At 36.9% G+C, this 19497-nt stretch overlaps 1 protein-coding gene across 1 annotated transcript in view; it reads right to left on the bottom strand.

Annotated features, from left to right (window-relative positions):
- The window catches only part of Fbl6 (F-box and leucine-rich repeat protein 6), a 190050-nt gene that overhangs the window by 80942 nt on the left and 89611 nt on the right, over nt 1–19497 (bottom strand). Inside the window, exon 4 of the mRNA XM_090368643.1 lies at nt 4049–4241. Coding sequence (XP_090224769.1) covers nt 4049–4241 — 193 coding nt within the window. The remainder of the gene's footprint in view (nt 1–4048; nt 4242–19497) is intronic.

The following is a 19497-nucleotide window of genomic DNA, read 5'->3' on the forward strand; positions in this document are numbered from 1 at the left end:
CTGGCAGACATACCCTGGTCCTGTTCCATCTATCCTTTTTGCACAATATGTTCCCCGTTTCCCCAACAGTAGAGTCACCTACAACTAGTTCCTTTGGGACCAGTTGTTGTAGGTAACAACATTCTGCCTTGAGAGTTGTCGCTGCGTTGCGTGATGTTCTAGTGCAAGCTATGGCATTGATGTGGGCAGCTGAGAGCTTGATGGGCTCCTCAATTTAAATCCTTCGAGAGCATCCACCCTGTCCTTCAAGCTCTCATATAAGCCCAGAACAATGCTTGGCACCTGATTTCCTCGCTCTCCTTACATTGCGCACACACAAAAACATTCCCTTTGGCAATATCATGTCCCGTTCCTGATTGCTCCACAAACATCAGACAAGCAGTGCATTTCAATAGACTGTGATTCAGAGGACAACCGCCCCCCTGAGCCACACCACTTCCACTAGTTTGAGCCTTTTGCTTTGCTACTCGAGGCGCCTCTGTAGCCAGGTGGGAAGGAGCAGCAGTGCGTAGCACATGCTTCTTGATTAGACCGGGGTTCGAGCCCGTCACCACCAAATATGGAAGATGCGGAAAGGTCAGGAAATGACCATCGCATATTCCCGGAGCAATATGGCCTTAGTTGCTAATTAGCATTAGCATTAGTAGAGGCATATGATGCAAGAAAGCAAGCTTATTCAGCATCAGCCAAAAAAAAAAAAAAAAACCCCACTCCCATTTCACCCCTCTGTTCGTTCGAAATACCTGTCCAGTTGAGCTTTAAATTTGTTTAGGCTATCAACTTCAACAACAAGTGATGGAAGTCGGTTCCACCAACCAACCACCCGCTGGCCAAAGGCAAATTTCCGCACATCTATCCGACATCCGTCCTTCCTCAATTTGAATTTATGCCCTCTGAGGTGATTATTCTGAGCAAGATGAAGAATCCCATTGGCATTGAGCATGCTCAAACCATTCAAAACCTTATACACCTCTATCAGATCACCTCGCCGGTGCCTAGTCTCCAGACTCTGTAATTTGCAAAACTTAAGCCTTTCTTCGTAAGAGCAACCCTTTGTTCCATTCACTAATCTTGTTGCCCTTCTCTGAGAGGCGCCTCGAGTAGCAAAGCAAAAGGCTCAAACTAGTGGAAGTGGTGTGGCTCAGGGGGGCGGTTGTCCTCTGAATCACAGTCTATTGAAATGCACTGCTTGTTTGATGTTTGTGGAGCAATCAGGAACGGGACATGATATTGCCAAAGGGAATGTTTTTGTGTGTGCGCAATGTAAGGAGAGCGAGGAAATCAGGTAATGCTCCTAAAAACCAAATAACAACAACAACTTTGCTGCTCTGGTCTGAGTCATGATTTCTATTCAAGTTCAATAAAATTCCAATACAAAATATAACCCTAAACCTAATCCCAATGCAGTTATAACACTATATATATATATATATGTATTTAGGTATCGAATATTATCTCCGAGTTACGTTATATGACTTTCTTATCCCCTGTCAACTTATGTGTTAATTTATGATTTTACATTTTAGCATTAGTAGAGGCATATGATGCAAGAAAGCAAGCTTATTCAGCATCAGCCAAAAAAAAAAAAAAAAAAACACACACCACTCCCATTTCACCCCTCCGTTCGTTCGAAATACCTATCCAGTTGAGCTTTAAATTTGTTTAGGCTATCAACTTCAACAACAAGTGATGGAAGTTGGTTCCACCAACCAACCACCCGCTGGCCAAAGGCAAATTTCCGCACATCTATCCGACATCCGTCCTTCCTCAATTTGAATTTATGCCCTCCGAGGTGATTATTCTGAGCAAGATGAAGAATCCCATTGGCATTGAGCATGCTCAAACCATTCAAAGCCTTATACACCTCTATCAGATCACCTCGCCGGTGCCTAGTCTCCAGACTCTGTAATTTGCAAAACTTAAGCCTTTCTTCGTAAGAGCAACCCTTCGTTTCATTCATTAATCTTGTTGCCCTTCTCTGTACCCGTTCCAGCAGCTCTACATCCTTCTTGAAATGAGGCCTCCAGACCTGTATACAGTACTCAAGATGTGGCCTAACCATTGCCTTATACAAGGGAATAATCACCTCCTTATCCCTGCTAGAAAAATTTCTGTATATCATTCACAAGACACCATGAGCTACTCTTGCAGCTTGTCTGCACTGCTCAGAGAACTTCATATCTGCCTGCACAATTACCCCCAGGTCCTTTTCATTCTCCACCACTGTCAGTGTAGTACCGCACAGTTGATATGTTGCTCTGGGGTTACTGTTTCCCATATGTAGTACTTTACATTTGTCAATGTTAAATTTGTAATAACTAGGTCGCTATATTTATTTAGTTAAAAAAGTACAATTCAATTGACAATGAAATTTAATAAGATTAATAAATTTTACTGATTAATTGATACTACTATACTCGCTATCTAGTTTTCCGTTAAATCTTAAGCTAGCACACGTTGTATCTTATAACAATGGCAACAAGTTAAGAACGGTTAATCTACGGACACGAGGTATTATTAACTTTCCAAATCGCGCTATCTAAATTCAAAATAAACCACGGAGCTTGACTATGTCTATAAGCAACTTATAGAAAATAATTTAATCTAACAATTAAAGCGGCTAAGTATAATTAAAAACTTTTCATTCGGGGGAGATACAAAACCTGTCCACACGTGGATTTGATACCCTTACAGATACAAATAATAACCTACAAAATCTCTATCTAAATTCAATTTAAACTAAAGTATTGTTTACTAGGAATACATGCAACAGAGTTATATGCAACTCTAAAAGATAAATTAATATGCCAATTTAAGTCAATAAAAAAGCAAAAACTCCTCTATTTGCTGATATATAGAAGGTTTTATGAGGAACTGAAAAGTAAAACTACATGTTGGGGGCAAGTGGCACATTACGCATTGCCATTTTTGCATGGTTAGCTCTAGCAACAGCATGAGTTGATCAGTATTTGCTATGCAGGCATGGCAAATACTGATCAATAGCATTTGTTAGTTTCATGAAACATTATGCTGCAAAGCAAGTACACTTGTCTTCGTTTAACTGAATTAAAAATAAAAATTTTATTAACTTATTCCTGTTTTCCGAAACTAACTAGACGTAACAGTTTTATTAATATAAGTTAGGCATGTAAGATAAGTTAGGCACAAAAGTAATAAACAAGGCAAAAACGGGCATCAGTAGTGACAGAAGCCATCTCTTTTAGTAAATTCAGGATCCAGGAAATTTATTTTGCTTTAGAATTTGGCTGTTTTAATCGTTATTTCTATTTGATATTAAAATATAACTACTGATCCTCGACTGGAGTGATAGTCAAACTTTTCCAATAGTTCTATTGCAGTGGTGAAGTCAGCATCCCGAACCTTCCTTTTCACATAGTTCTTTTTTTTTTTTTTTTTTTTTTTTTTTAATGATATTAAAGTGTATAATTTTGGTAAAGATTTTGATGTTGTTGACGATTACGAAGTTCTTGTCTCAATGTTTTTGATGTTCTATCATGTTCTTTATGAAGCTAGAACAGAAAACAGGTGACTGTCAATCATGATTAGTGAACACCAGTGAGGCTAACACCAACCATTTTATACAATCATGTGAGTTGTGCACCAAAGTAGTGACCCTTTTATCATTGCAGTAAAAGGATTGCTAATCTTTTTACCACTGTATCTAAGCAGTCTGTGAAAACCTCCCTACAGATAGTGCAGTAACAGGATGCATGTATAGATGCTAAAGGTGATTTCACAACTTTTCAAAAATAAACTTTTTAAAGCCTTAAATGTGTTGAAAGTGAACAACTCTTATACGTATTATTGCTGCCTTTCTCACTAAGTTATTTAGATATGTAATGTAAACCTATTAATCTCAGTAAGACAATAAATAAATATTGCTAATGGAAAGGAAAAGAGCAATTTGTATTTCTAAAACTCACTTCTCTTCCAAATGATGAAATATAAAAATACAGCGAACATCACAAAAAAAATTCATTGAAACAAATTATATGGAAACAATATTTTAACTGGAACTCAACATTACCTGAATTCCCCTTGCTGTAAGAGACTTTCCCCAACCAGACAAGTTCAGGTCCTTTGTTTGTGATAATTGTGTAGCACACAGGTAAATCAATTCATCTTCAGTAAATTCCATATTTGCCCATGACAAATCAACCTGTTCCCAAAGAGAAAGATCTTTTGCTGCATCAGACCATAATTCACATACTTCGGCCATTCTAGAAATAAGAGTAAACAATAACTTAAATTTTTTTCTGAAATGAACACAAAAATCAATATAAACCATAATTCTTACGACAATGAATCAGTATTCGTTTGAATTCTTTATTATAATAATACCTGTACATTAACTTCTCCAATTCTATGTGCTTTGCACAATTGTATTTTCATTATTATATTTTTTCCTCTTAGTAAATACTTTCAGATAACAGAAAAGTATTTGTTGCTGTGCAGCTTTACAAGTCAATAATGAACTCATTTCTTGAGAGTTGTTCAAAGATGTTGAACAAAGAGTATATGCATGAAGTTGATAAAGAGGAACAGCTCGATCTCAGTTCTTTTCTTCCAGTTTAACGTACATTTGTAAATCTTACTAAATTGTGATTTACAGTATTTATACTATCCACTGAAATTATGAGTGGTAAGCAATGAGTGATAACAGTACTTCTGAGAGTAAACAAAACCAAAGAAATGCTCTCTTTGAACATTTCCAAGGATATACATACATAAAGAAAACTATTCTGTTCCACTCCCCACAATTTATTTTTTTTGAAATACATTTTTTCTGCCTCATGAACATATTTAAAAATATATCATTAAAATTTTGTATAAAATAAAACTTAATGAAGCCTTAAGCTGATGCAGATCAATAGATGTGAGAAAGTTTGCCTTTAGCCAGTGGCATGGTTGATTGCTGGAACAAACTTCAGTCTAATGTTGTGGAAGTGGATAGCTTGAATAAATTCAAGGAAGACCTAGACAAACTGTTGGAAAGAATGGACAGGTCAGGTGAAATGGGATGGGTTTTTTTTTTTTTTTTGCTGTATAAGCTTGCTTTTCATGCATTATTTGCCACTAAGAATAATAATACATTAATAAGGAAACCACAGGTATTTAATCCATCTTTGTTGGTTTACTCCAGTGGATACTGAAGGGGAGGAAACAAACATACAAGGCATACAGGAAAATTAACATATGATCCAAGTCAACAGGGGTTAAATTGTCTGAAGACTTCAATTATTTTGGTCTTTGAGGCCATTCACATACATTCTTCCAGCTATGACAACTAGGGATACCTATCTAGTAGTCTAAAATGCTGTTGGAACTGATATTCAGGTTCAAATTGTAAATCAAATGTACCAATTTTTGGCAAAGTTCAGTTGCTATGTGAAACAAAATCATCTGTGCACCTTCACTACAGTGGAGGGGGTTGAGGTAAAGGCATCCACGTCAAACAGAAGAGCCAACTCTCAGTGCTGTCAGCAGGTTATACTAGGGGCCATCCAGCTCATTACCACCACTTTGCTTACTGGAGGTTTGAAGTGGCAAAACCCATATTTAGCCTCCAAAGCAAAGTTCTGACAAACCCCATCTCTCCTGTCATGCAATACGAGTGATGTCTTTTGAGGTTATGATGGGCATCATGGCAAGATCTGATCTTCCTTACATTAGCATTAGTAGGGACATGTGATGCAAGAAAGCAAGCTTAAACAGCATCAGCCAAAAAAAAAAAAAAAAAAACCTTCCCATTTCACCTATCCATTTGCTCCAAGCATTTGTCCAGTTCTTCCTTGAATTTATTTAAGCTATCAACTTTCACAACAACAGATGGTAGTTTGTTCTAGCAATCAAATACTCAAAATGTTTGAGACCTTTCTAGAACAGGACAAGATCCTGCCAAAGAGGATGTCTTTGTGTGTGCTAGGTGCAAAGGCATGAAGAAATTAGGTGCCAACTCAACATTCTGATGGGCATTTATGAGTTTTAAGAGTAGGACAGATGCCTTCAAAAGAATTAAAATGAGGGGGCCCCATCAAGCTTCAGCTGCCAAACTCAGCACCAGAGCTCATTCTTGTGCATCACACAACACACTGCAATCTTCAAGGCAGAATGTGATGGTCCCACAGGAGCTAATTATTGTCAAGGAAACAGGAAATACATTGTGCAAAAGGGATAAGTGGAATAGGACCAGGTTATGTCTGCCAGGGGCAAAAGTAGATGATGTAGAGCAGCAGATATTATCTTTTAAGGGCACAAAAGGCAATATTGTTGTACACGTTGGCACTAATGATATTAAGAGTAAGAGATCTGAGAACTTATTTAACAAGTCTAGGATAATGTTGGCAAAAAGTTGTGAGTTAGGACTGAATTTGAAAGTACCTACAATTCTGCCCAGATGCAACAGGAGGGAGTATATGTTGAGAGCCTTGTCAATCAGTTTGGCACTGGATAGAATGTGCAAGGCTTACAGGGTACAATTTTTCTCAGTGTGGTCTGTGCTTGTTAACAGGAGTGACTGTTTTTACAGGGGTGGGTACAATTAAACAGAAGGGGTGCAAGAATATTTGCTGATGCTATCAAGGCAGTGATAGGTGGGTCAGAAAACTGCTAGTTTAGGGGGATGATACACAGACTAATAGTTTAACTAGAGCAGCAGAGAGAGGTGAAAGTGATTCTTGCTTTGCTACTATTGGTACTGGAAAGCAAGGTGTCTGGGATTTCTGGCCCTGCTGTGGGTCATCATGGAACAAACGAATACATGGGCTGTTTTAGGGTAACTAAGAGGAAGAACACATGCATGAATACTTGCATGTAAACTAATACTAGGAACACTGTAAATAAAGTTGATGAATTTGAAGTACTGATTAAGTCACAAAATACAGACATTGTAGGAATAATGGAAACATGGTGTTACTCAGACATGTGATGCTAAATTTGAATATGGGGAGTACAATGTATATAGGAAGGACAGACAGAACAGGAGAGGGGTTATGCTCTTAGTTAAGAAGAATATTAAATTTAAGACAGTGCATCCAGTTGACTTAGTTTGTTTGTTATTTGGTTTTTAGGAGCATTAGCAACTAAGGTCATATTGCTCCGGGAATATGCGGTGGTCAATCCCTGACCTTTCCACATCCTCCGTATTTGGTGGTGATGGGCTCGAACCCCGGTCTAATCAAGAAGCGTGTGCTATGCACTGCTGCTTCCCACCTGGCTATGGAAGCACCAGTTGACTTAGGTTACGAGTGCAATGTTGAGTCAGTTTGGCATGATATAAGCATTGGGAAAACAAAATGGAGAATAGGAGTATGTTATCGGCCCATGATGGGTGTAGCAAACAGCTATAGAGGGAAATAGAGTGGGCCAACAAATCAGAATATCTCATAATGAGGGATTTTAACTTTCTAGATGTTGACTGGAATTTGTGAGTCGGTCACACACACTAGCAAGACATGACTTTCTTGGATGACTGTTTTCTAACAGTCATCCAAGATGTAGCATGTTAGAGAGGCAAGAAGAAGAAATACTCTTGATCTGGTTATCAGCATGCATTAAGAATCTACAGGTAAAAGACCCACTGGGTTTCAGTATAATAATGTGGAATTTAATTAAGGACATAACTACTACCAAGAGTACAGGTAAAGGCTTTTGCTTTCATAAGGGTGACTACAGAGCTCTCAGACAGTTTTTAAATTGTGTGCAGTGGGACTAACTGATGATGTTACCTTCAGCAAATTTTAAATGGGAAGCGTTCAAGAAATTAATCATAGCAGCTATTAGGCTCTTCATACCAACTAAGAAATACCCTTCAAGGTATAAGCCTAATGGGTGTCATAAACTGATGAAACTCATGGCAGTGAAGAAAAGTGCATGGGATGCATATAAATTATAAGGTGATACTGAAGTCTATGATAGATATAAATTAGTCTGTAATCAAGTTACAAAGGAGGTTAGGCAAGCTAAGGCAGATTATGAGAAGTCTCTGGCAAAGACTTCTATACTTATATTAACAGTAGAAGGGGTTGAAACACATTGGGTCACAATGTCAATGGATTAACTGTTGATGACTCTGCTCAGGTTGCAGACAAATTGAATAGGTGTTTTGCAACTACATTCACACATGAGGAATTCTTTAGGGAAGGGAATAAAAGAATTTTATCAAACTCTAACAGGGAGCTAAATGACTATGTGATAACCGAAAGGAAAGTGGAGGAGAAATGGTTGAGAATGGATATAAAAAGGCACCTGGGGCAGATGGATCTAATTATATTAAGGGAGGCAGCCAAGAAGGTAAGGCACACTCTTAGCCACAATTATGAGAACATATTTGGATTCAGGGGGAAGTCATTATGGACTGGAGAAGTGCAAATATATCCCCAATTCATAAAGGGGAGATCAAAAGGCAACATGAGTAATTACAGACTTGTTAGCTTAACATCTGTTCCAGGGAAAATAATGGAATCACTGGTTAAAGAAGTAATGGATGGCCATTTGGGCAGGCATGCAATTATATTGCAATCACAGCATGGATCTGTCAAGGGGTGGTCTTGTCTAACCAATCTGATAGGTTACTACGATGGAGTGATAAAGAAACTGGATGCAAAAAATCATTTTGACATCATATACTTAGATTTCAGGAAAACTTTTGATACTGTTGCATATAAAAGACTGCTGTACAAACTGGAGATGCGTGGCATTACTGCTATGGATAAAGGGATGGTTAAGCAGATGAAGACGAGCAGTTATCAATGAGCACTGCTCTCTGTGGACTAATGTTATTAGTGGATTTCCCCAGGATTTAGTGCTGGATCCAGTTTTCAATATTTATCAGTGATACTGATGAAGGTATATCATACTTAATGTTTAAGTGTGTAGATGATAAAAAAAGTTGGCAGGGTGGTTAACGACAGTCATTAGGGTGAGCTACTGCAACAAGATCTAGGAAAACTGAGTCAGTGGGCTGAGAAATGGCAGTTGAAGTTAAGCATCGATAAATGCAAGGTATTGCACATGGGTAGCAGTAACCCCAGAGTAACTTATCAACTGTGTGGTACTCAGGCTAGTGAAAAATGAAAAAGAACTGAGGTAATTGTGTAATCAGACGTGTAATTCTCTAAGTAGAGCAGACCATTCTGTCAGGACAGCTCATGGGATTTTGTCAATGATATACAGAAACACTGCTATCAGGAATAAGGTGATTATCCCTTTGTATAAGGCCATGGTTAGGCTGCATCTTGAGTACTGTATACAAGTCTGAAGGCCTCACTTTAGATTTGCTGGAACAGGTGCAGAGAAGGGTAACCAGATTGGTGAAGGGAACAAAAGGGTACTCTTACCTGTAAAGGCCTCAGTTCTGCAAATTGCAACATTGAGATCAGGCACCTGTGAAGAGATCTGACTGAGGTGTTTAAAGCCTTGAATGGATTGAGTAAGCTGAATGTTAATGGTATTCTTCCAATTGCTGAGACTACACACATGACAGGTAAAAATTCAAATTGAGGAAGGATAATTGCAGGATAGATGTGTGAAAGTTTGCCTTCAGCCAGCAGCTGGTTAATTGTTGGAACTGGTTTCTATCTGCTGTTGTGGAAGTGGATTGGTTGAATAAATTCAAGGAAGAATTAGACAAATTCTTGGAGGGTACGGGTGGGTAAACTAGTTTTTTTTTTTTTTTTTTTTTGATACTATAAGATCATACTAAAAAAAGTTCTTTCTATAAGGTGCATCTGAAAAGTTCTGAGACTGGCTAGCACCGTTAAGTGACTGTGGTGGACAGCAAGCACATCCTATAGCAGTGTTGGGGTATCGAGTCAGCAGCACAGATGTCTCCGTGAAACCTGATTGTGTTTACAATTGTCTTAAATATAAGGCACAACTTTGCCTTATAATTGAAGAAAGCAGACAGGAGATACTAGAGCTTATCTAACAAGCATATAGGCTGAATGCATTAAGTAGGACAACAATATTCAGGTGGCAGAGACAACAAGGATGGAAACATGGCAGTCTGAGAACTGTTCCTTTTACAGGAAAAGTTATTCTGCTTCCCTTTTATCATTTGGAAGTGCAATAGCATCACTTCAGAGATAAAAATTGGAAAAAAAGTGCATGTGTATACCCTGCACGCATGAAAGATGTTTTATGTGAAAATGTCTTTGACAAAAATCAGAACCATTTTAAAATTGAACAGCTAGAGCCAAAGTTATGGATGATGTAACATTTTATGCTCACACCCGTTACTTACTCTCTTGAATCAATTAGTGACTGAGTTGGCGTCATCAGTGTCATTTAGGAAGTGACATCATTTCAGTCTGAAATAACAATGTAATCTTTTATGCTCATGCCCACTACTTACTCTACTGAATCAAGCACTAGTGTCATTTAGGAAGTGACATAATTTGCATAATTTCTGTTTCACATTTTTGTGACAAATTGGTTTTACTTCAATCAGAAATTTAGTAGGTTCTGCCAAAGATGTTTTCACATAAAGAGAGAGAGAGAGAGAGAGAGAGAGAGAGAAAAGAGAGATGTTAGTCACTCCGTGCTTTCTGCTGTAGGACAATCTAGACCACATTTTGCACAAAAAAGCATGAAATATGTTACGATCAATCAGAAGCAAAATACTAGACTATCTATCTACAGTCCATCTTTTACTCCATGCAATTTTTGATCATTCCTGAATTTATAATGTAAGCTAAGAGGGTAAAAATTTGATAGTGATATGGAATTGAAAAAATCATGGCCACAAACACTGACGAGCATGCTGAAAAACAGCATGTTGCACATGTTTGAGAACTGGGTAGAGCTACAAGGCTGCTATTTGGAAGAAGTTCCGTAACGCTTAGGACAGTTTCAATTCCTGAAAGCAGATCCAGACTAAGAAATTTTAAAACTCCCCTCACACACTTTAGCTTCGGTAATGTTTCTAACAGATTTTGGTGCCTATTATCTGTTGTACCCTTACTTATTATCTGCATACATTACTGCCAAAAATAGAAAAATTCTTCACAGTGCAGTATCCAATAAGAAGGATAAAAACAATTCCTCCACTATGTTAATTGCAGTCTTATGAAGTGTCAGCTCATATCAATGCTAATTTACTGTTTGAATCCACTTTCTATGATAAAAATGCAAATCTCAAAGTTCAACAGGAATGTAAGAACCCATTATAATATTCTGCTTATGGAAAAAAAAAATTATTCAAATAGCACAAACTTTTCCAGGAATGCATTACTCATGTTAGTTGAAACAGGGGCACATTTGCTCAGATCATGTCACTTATATTATTCCTGTTCGGACTACATTAAACTTCTGTTCCTTATCTAAACTATGGTTTTTCAAAAAAAAAAAGAAGCTTTAAGGCTGTTCAGGATAAGGATGCAGCGCAAAACAACTGGTTCATATCAGAATCCCCAGTCTCATTCTTTTGCCTACATAAAAATTCAGACCTGTTGTAAACAAGATACACAATAAAACCAAACTTCATTTTTAAAAAGTCTAAGAGAGTAGGAAATTTGCCATTTGTCAAAATGATAATCAGGCCTTCGGGTCTCTTGTGAAAGTCACTGGATACAACTCCTGCGTATACCTACTTCAACCTCTATTATATCATTATAGTTCTGCTGCATCCTCATTTAAAGAGAAAGCTGACTTTCTGGCATCTTACTTTAACTCTTGCATTGATGATCTCGGAAAATCTGCTCTTATCATACTGAACACACTCCATTTAATGTCTCCCTTGCTTTTCTGATACACATTAAACCTGATATACTTTCAGACAAAACATTAAATAAATCCACAAGTTCTGATAGCAACTTTCCCACTTGTTCTTAAATCCTATGCTTCAAGTTAATTTCTACTGTGTGTATCCTTTGTATACACATGCATTTCACTGCTGATTTTTACCTTCTCAGTGGATATTTCCTTATATCCAGCCAATTTCTAAAAACAATGAAAAAACCCTTTATTTAAATTATTGTTCAATTGCACTTCAACTCATAACAAAGAGAATTCCATCAACAACCAATTCTTACAACATCTATACTGCCGTGGATAAATGGATGGTTGAGTGGGAGAAGACAGAGTGATTGGACATTGCTCTTCATGGACTAATGTTATTAGGGGAATCCCCCAGGGTTTGTGTTGGCCCACTGTTGTTTCCTGTATTTATTAATAATATTGATGACGGTATAAGGTTTAATGTCTAAGTTTGCAGATGATACAAAGGTTGGCAGGGTGGTTAATGACAGTATGCTAATGCAAGAAAATCTAGAAAAATTAGGCAGATGGGCTGAGAAATGGCAACTGAAGGTTAACAATGACAAATGCAAAGTACTGCATATGGGTAGCAGTAATCCCAAAGTAACATAACAACTGTGTGGCACTACACTCAGGGTAGTGGAAAATAAAGAAAAAGACCAGGGGGTAATTGTTTAGTTGGACATTAAGTTCTCTGAGCAGTGTGGATAGGTTGCCAGGACAACTCATCGGATTTTGTTAATGATATACAGGAATTTTGCTATCAAGGATTCTTCTTCATGTGTCATCTCCATCCAGGAGGTTGACTACCACGAACCCCCCACCAGCTTCATATCTGTGCTTCCCTTGCACAATCTTCATAAGAAAGATTAGTTCATTCTTTCTTTGATGTTGGTTATCCAGGTCTTTCTCTATTGTCCTTTACTCCTCTTTCCTTCTACCATCCCTTCCAACACCTTTTGTATAGAGTCATGTCTGTGAAGGTGACCAAGATATCTTCTTTTCCTTTGCTTAATGGTGGTGGTGGTGGTGGTTATGAGCTTCCTTTTGTTAAAGCCAGCACTTCTGCATTTGACTTTCTTTGAATCCAAGATATCCTCATGATTCTCCTTAAGAGCCACATTTCAAATACCTTAATTCGGTTTTCAGCATTCTTTGTAATAGTCCATATTTCAGATCCATGTAAGAGGGATGACCATACATAACATTTTGTTAACCTTATCCTGGTCTCTTGATGTTAAGATCTTCCTCATGTTCACAAAGGCTTTTCTTGCTATTTCAATTCTTCTTTTGATCTCTTGTAAGGTTTTCCCATCATCAGTGATTAGATGCCCTAGGTAGATATAGGAGTTTACTTATTGTAATTATTATTGTTTACTTTAATATTAATTTTATTTTATTCACCCCCTCTTTCTTTGAGATGCACATTACTATGGAATTCTTTTCATTAAAATATAGATCAAGTCTTTCGCTGGAGCTTTTTACCTTGTCAATGATGGCTTTTAAGTCTGTTTCGCTTTCTGCCAGTGGAACGGTGTCATCTGCATATCTTGGGTTATTAATTCTGATTTCTCCTATGATAAGGCCTTTGATCTCTCTGAAAATTTCTTCAGTACAAATGACTAACATATAGATTAGTGCAATTGCATTAGTTTAATTCATAGCCATCTACTAAAGTAGTTAAATTGGCATCATTTTAATTACATCTCATTTTGTGAATACCTTCAAGTTACCATGGTGTTGTACTACCTCGAATAAGTAATGCTTCACCAGTGGAGAAGACTAATGTTACTTATTCTCGGTGAATACCACTACCCAGATGGCACTGTTTGTAAAATGGTATGGGATAAAAACTGTATTATCCACATATCTGTCCCTATTAGACTTAGGAAAGCAAAAAGGTGGAGGAAAGTGATAGTAGGAGAGGAAAAAGAAGAAATTCCATCGAAAGAGGCAGTTAATCCTCACTCATAAATTCCTCGAATAGGCAATGCTTCCACATTAGGGAAGACTGTTGTTACCTATTCTCGGTAACTCGGGCAGCATCAAGCTCTCTCACAGAGGTCACCGTTTTGAGGCTTATTGGCCTCTCATCGGTGGGTGGAAAGTGGATAATAGAACTATTATCCACTTATATAAATAAGGTATGTATTTGTATATGTGTGGGATAATACAAAATGATGCCATCTGTGTGGTAGTATCTGCCAAGAATAAGTAACTAATGTTACTTATTATTGGCAGATAGTGCAATGCCATGGCAACTCGTTGTGAAGGTATTCACAATATGAGATATAATTAAAATGATTTCAATTTAATTACTTTAGTAGATGGCTATGAATTAAACTCATGCAACTGCACTAACCTATATGTTAGTCATTCTACCACGTAGCATGAGGCTCTTGCCTTTATAGTTCAGTATAAACATTTAAAAAGGATAGGCGATAGGACACGCCCCCTGTAGTATTGGAAACTCACCCGAAAACTCTCCATCAATTCTGATGGAAGTTGACTGTTCCCAGTATAAATTAGTTATAATCTATTGAGTCAAAGGCTTTTTTCATAGTCTGCAAAACAGATATAGATGGCTCTCAATTATCATCCTTAAGTTAAAGATTCCTTCTCTGGTTTCGCTGTTCTTCAGGAATCCACTATGAACTGGACTTATTTCTGCTGTGAGTCTGTGTATGTCTCTTAGGTAAATTATTTTCAGGAGAATCTTAGAAGTATGGCTTATTAATCTAATAATTTTATGATCAGAGAATTCCAAGGATCCGGGTTCCTTAAGAAGAGGTATGAACGTGGAGACTTTAAAGTCATTTGTAATTATTCCTGTATGATATGTATTATTTAGCAGCCTTGTGAGCACTTTAATTCCATCACTGCCTAATGCTTTCAGCATTTCAACAGATTTCATCTGTTTTAGTTGCTTTTCCATTTTTTAGTCCCTTAATGGCATTGGTGACTTCACTTTCTAAAATAGGTGGTCCCTCTAGATTAAGTGCACATGGTTTTCCTTTTGTCAGCAAAGAGCTTTTCTGCACATTTTGACCATCTCTTTAGAACATCTTTTTTGTTGAACACCACTTTTCCATTTTAGGTTTTTATGCAGTTATGTTTACAAACCTTGTTCTTATATATCATCGATTTCACGTCTCTCTGTAGCTCCCTATCCATATGCATCCTTTCAAGTTCTATTTCTTTGCATTTACTTGCTGCCCAATCTTCCTTTTCTTATCTACACTCTTTCCTGATGCTTTTATCCATGGTCTTATACCCTGGTTTATTTTTGAGTTTTTTCCTTTCTTTTATTAGGTTTAAGTATGTTGTCTGTCATCCACAGCTTTTCCTTAACACTGGTAGATTGTGGGATTGTGTGATCAGTGCCTTCCTGTATGCTCTCTCTTTTAGTATTTCCCATTCTCTGTTTACATCCATTTCACTTCTGTTCTCTTGGCTCAATTTTTCTTCTACAAGGTTTGATACTTCAAAACTTGTAGAAGAAATCGTTTGCAAACTTCTTTCTGTGTTCTTCTATCTCTAAGATCTTAACATCCCTGTTAGTTTAACTTCTATTTCCAGGGAAAATAATGGGGTCACTGGTTAACGAAGCATTACAGGATCATCTGGACAAGACTGCAATAATAATTCAGACACAGCATGAGTTTGTTAAAGGGAAGTCTTGTCAAACCAATTTGATTGGATACTATGATGTGATCACAAAGGAACTGGATGCAAAAAATAATTTTGATATCATATATTTGGATTTCAGGAAAGTTTTTGATACTGTTGCACATGGAAGGCTACTGTACAAGTTGGAGCAGTATGGCATTAAGGGCAAGTTGCTACAGTGGATAAAAGGATGGTTTAATTGGAGAAGACAGAGTGGCAATCAATGGACACTGCTCTTTGTGGACTAATGTTATTAGTGGAGTCCCCCAGAGTTTGGTGTTGGGCCCATTGTTGTTTTCTATATTTTTCAATGATATTGTATGAAGGTATATCAGGCTTAATGTCCAAGTTTGCAGATGATACAAAGGTTAGCAGGGTTGTTAATGATAGTATGCTAATGCAACAGGATCTAGAAAAGTTGGGCAGATGGGCCGATAAGTGGCAACTGAAGTTTAACATTGACAAATGCAAAGTACTGCATATGGGTAGCAGTAACCCCAGAGAAATGTACCAACTGTGTGTGGCACTCAGGGCAGTGGAAAATGAAAGGATTGGGGTAATTGTGCAGTCAGATATGAGGTTTTCTGAGCAGTGTAGACAGGCTTCAGAACAGGTCATAGGGTCTTGGAAATGATATACAGGAATTTTGCTAACAGGGATAAGGAGGTGATTATCCCCTTGTATAAGGCAATGTTCAGCCACACCTTTAGTACTGCATACAGGTCTGAAGGCCCTCATTTTAGGAAGGATGTAGAGCTACTAGAACAAGTACAGAGAAGGGCAACATGACTGGTGAAGGAACAAAAGGGTGCTCTTACCAAGAAAGGCTTGTCTTGCAAATTGCAGCATCTGTACACTAGGCACCTGTGAGCAGTGATCTGATTGAGATGTATAAGGCCTTGAATGGTTTGAGTAAGCTCAATGCTGATGGGATTCTTCCTCTTGCTCACATTACAAACCTGAGGGGGCATAAATTCCAACTGAGGAAAGATAATTGTAGAATAGATGTGTGGAAATTTGCCTTTAGCCAGTTGACTGCTGGAACAAACTTCAATCTGTTGTTATGGAAGTTGATAGCTTAAGTAAATTCAAGGAAGAAGTGGACAAATCTTTGGGGAGAGTGGATGGGTGAAATGGGAAGGTTTTTTTTTTTTTTTTTTTTGCTGATGCTGTCTTGCTTTCTTTCTTTCATCACATGCCTCTGCTAATGCTAATTACTTCTTAATTCTGAAAAATCTAGGAATCCTGATGTAAGTTGGTCTGTTACCTTTACATACTCAAATGTATTTACATGTTATTTTCCAGCATTTGCATAGAATTTGGTAAATGAATAAAATTATTTTGCAGAATTTTTTTGAGATTTAAAAAGCTTTAAATCTTGGGTTCAAATCATTCAGTAAATTAGTTAATGCCAGCTAGAAAACTTAAATCACACTGCCACTTGGGAACTTCAGTAACAGTAGTTATTTGATTTTTTCCAAGCATAAATATAATTTTACTCAGTAGACTTAGAAAACTGGCTAAGCATTTTCCTCTATTCATCAGTGTACTTTGCAGTGGTACATTAGTTCTTTGTAGTCTGCTTTGAAACCAAGTTCTTTTCAGCATAGATTCTGTTGATGTATGATACAATTTATCTTTATTGATTTTTTTCACAACCACCAATATGATTTAGATAAATGTGTAATGAAACTGGTATTTATTCCCACCATGGAAGGCATGCTTAATCTGAATAAAAATTACAAGTTGTGCCAATGATAAAATATCAGAGGACTCATTTAGCACTAAAAAGAAATAAACAAAATCCTTTCATTTTTCATTTATCAATGTTTTTGTACATCATTTTGGCAAATCAATTATGGAGCATTGTATTGTCATTCGGCTCAAACTGACATTTTCAAGAGGTATCAAAAAAAAATTTTTGATACCTCTATATAATTTTTCTGCAATGTTTACAATAAACAATTTTCGGTGAACACCTTTCAGTAAAAGGCCTATTTGTTTTATCAATAAATAGTGCTATTTCATAACTTCTATGGTACTGTCAACTTCTGATATACATTTTGTAAAAAGAACTTCGTTTTTAACAGAATTTAATAGACTATGTCTGTCAGCTTGGAAAAATCAGGATATTTTAATTCATAATGCCTCTTTAGATTAAATTTTGAGAGAAGTCATATAAGTTATGAAGAAAGCAGATGACCCATGTTGTTCATTCAAATCGCAGTTCTAACCACTCACTTTTGGATTGTCTGTTCTCTGCATCCACTTTGCTTCTTTCCCAACATTTTAAGGACATAGTAACAGGGACAAAAAAACAAAACTGCAGAAACTCAACTACAGATACTTATTTCACCACTGCTATATGATAGTACAGTATAATCAGATTATAACTTATGCTTTACCAGTAGACCACACAGCTTGGCAGAAACCCTATGCCATCTTGTGGCATATAACAAGAGCAATAACTTTGATGTATTCAATTTAAAAATAATATATGTATATATATTTTTTTCAATTTATGTGGGTTAGATAAAATTGTTAAATGGGCAGAATGGCCTACAGGCTGGTGTTTGTACATCCCTTGGAGTAAAGCATGCTACTTGCGAAATATTCAAATTAGCTATTTACTAAAGGAATGTAGTTAAATCATTTCAAAAGTTTGAAAAAACACTTAAATCCTGAAACTAAAACAGTAAAATAATTAATAATGTTGATAGAGTTATGTATAAGGCAAAGTGCTATTTTGTCCCATGTATTTTATGTTTGATTCACTACTTCTTGTAATGGCCAGGGTGCATCGGGACATCCACTGATATTTTGTTGATAGTAATCAGAGGTTAAACTATGCTCCTTTTTTGGAATTCTCAAGTGCTGGTGCCACCGAATAGATAGCACTTATGGGCTCTTTGTTCCTTTGAGGTTTTTTTTTTTTTTTTTTGTGGTATTTTATTTTAGTAGTACATGTTCTTATGGCATGCATCTGTTTGGGTGAGGTGCTGTGCACTAGCTACTGCAGGGATGAATGTTACTTTGGTTCTTTTTATTCTTTAGTTTTTTTTTTTTTTTTTTTTTTTTTTGGTTTGGCATAGGGGTGGTGAAGTACATAAGAGCAAAACAGCACTTTGCCCTATACATAATCCTATCAGCAGCATTAATTATTTTACTGTATTTATTTTGTGATTTAAGTGTTTTTAAATATTTAACATAAAATTTGCTCTTCGGTTCCTGAAAATGAGTACCAGGTAGAGTTTGGTGCTTGTTTTCAGGTACTTATGAGCACAGAAGGTATGACTGAAGAGGCCATGACTACCTCTGACAGCCTGGCAAAACACTCAATGGATTCTCATGCTCTTAATTAGTGTTAATGTTTTAGTGGTATTTAAACTCCTTTTCCCAAGAGAGCAGATGGCAACTCATGCAAGGTTTTGGGAGCTGGTTGATGACATTTTTCTCCCAGAGCTTCCCATACATATTCAATGCAATTGAGGTCTGGTGATTTCACACCCCACATCCCAGGAACAAAAGTTGGTAAATATCCTCACTCTGAAGGAAGGCATCCACTAGTTGCACTCTTATGATGGAGAGTATTAGTATGTTGCAAGCAAGTTGTCTTTAAAAAAAAAAAAAAAAAAAAATCTTCATATAGGTAATTCAGCTGACATTTGAATTTTCCCAAGCTGTCAGACTCATGGAGGTAACTTATCCCAGTAATTAGTAACTCACTGGCTAAAAGAAAACTTCCTAAATCCAAATCTATACCTCTTCCCCCCCACACCATAATTTAAATTTTTGGTCAGTGGTTCTAGTATCAGTTTAAACTGTGAAATTTTCACTTTCATTCATGTTGAAATATTTTCTCAGAGCCTTATAAGACCCCAATCAGATCCCTCTCTAAGATATCTAGTTACCAAGCCCACATATTTCAAATCTTTTCTCATGTGTGTCCTTCTTGTTGATTTACCAGACACACTGTCCATCTTTGGACTTTTCAAGAAGCTCAATATCTTGTCTCTTTTTTTTATTTTTATTTATTTATTCTCTTTTTAA

This window comes from Mastigoproctus giganteus, chromosome 2, assembly GCF_048544385.1.
Source record: "Mastigoproctus giganteus isolate SK-2022 chromosome 2, ASM4854438v1, whole genome shotgun sequence".
NCBI classification, from domain to species: Eukaryota; Metazoa; Arthropoda; class Arachnida; order Uropygi; family Thelyphonidae; genus Mastigoproctus; species Mastigoproctus giganteus.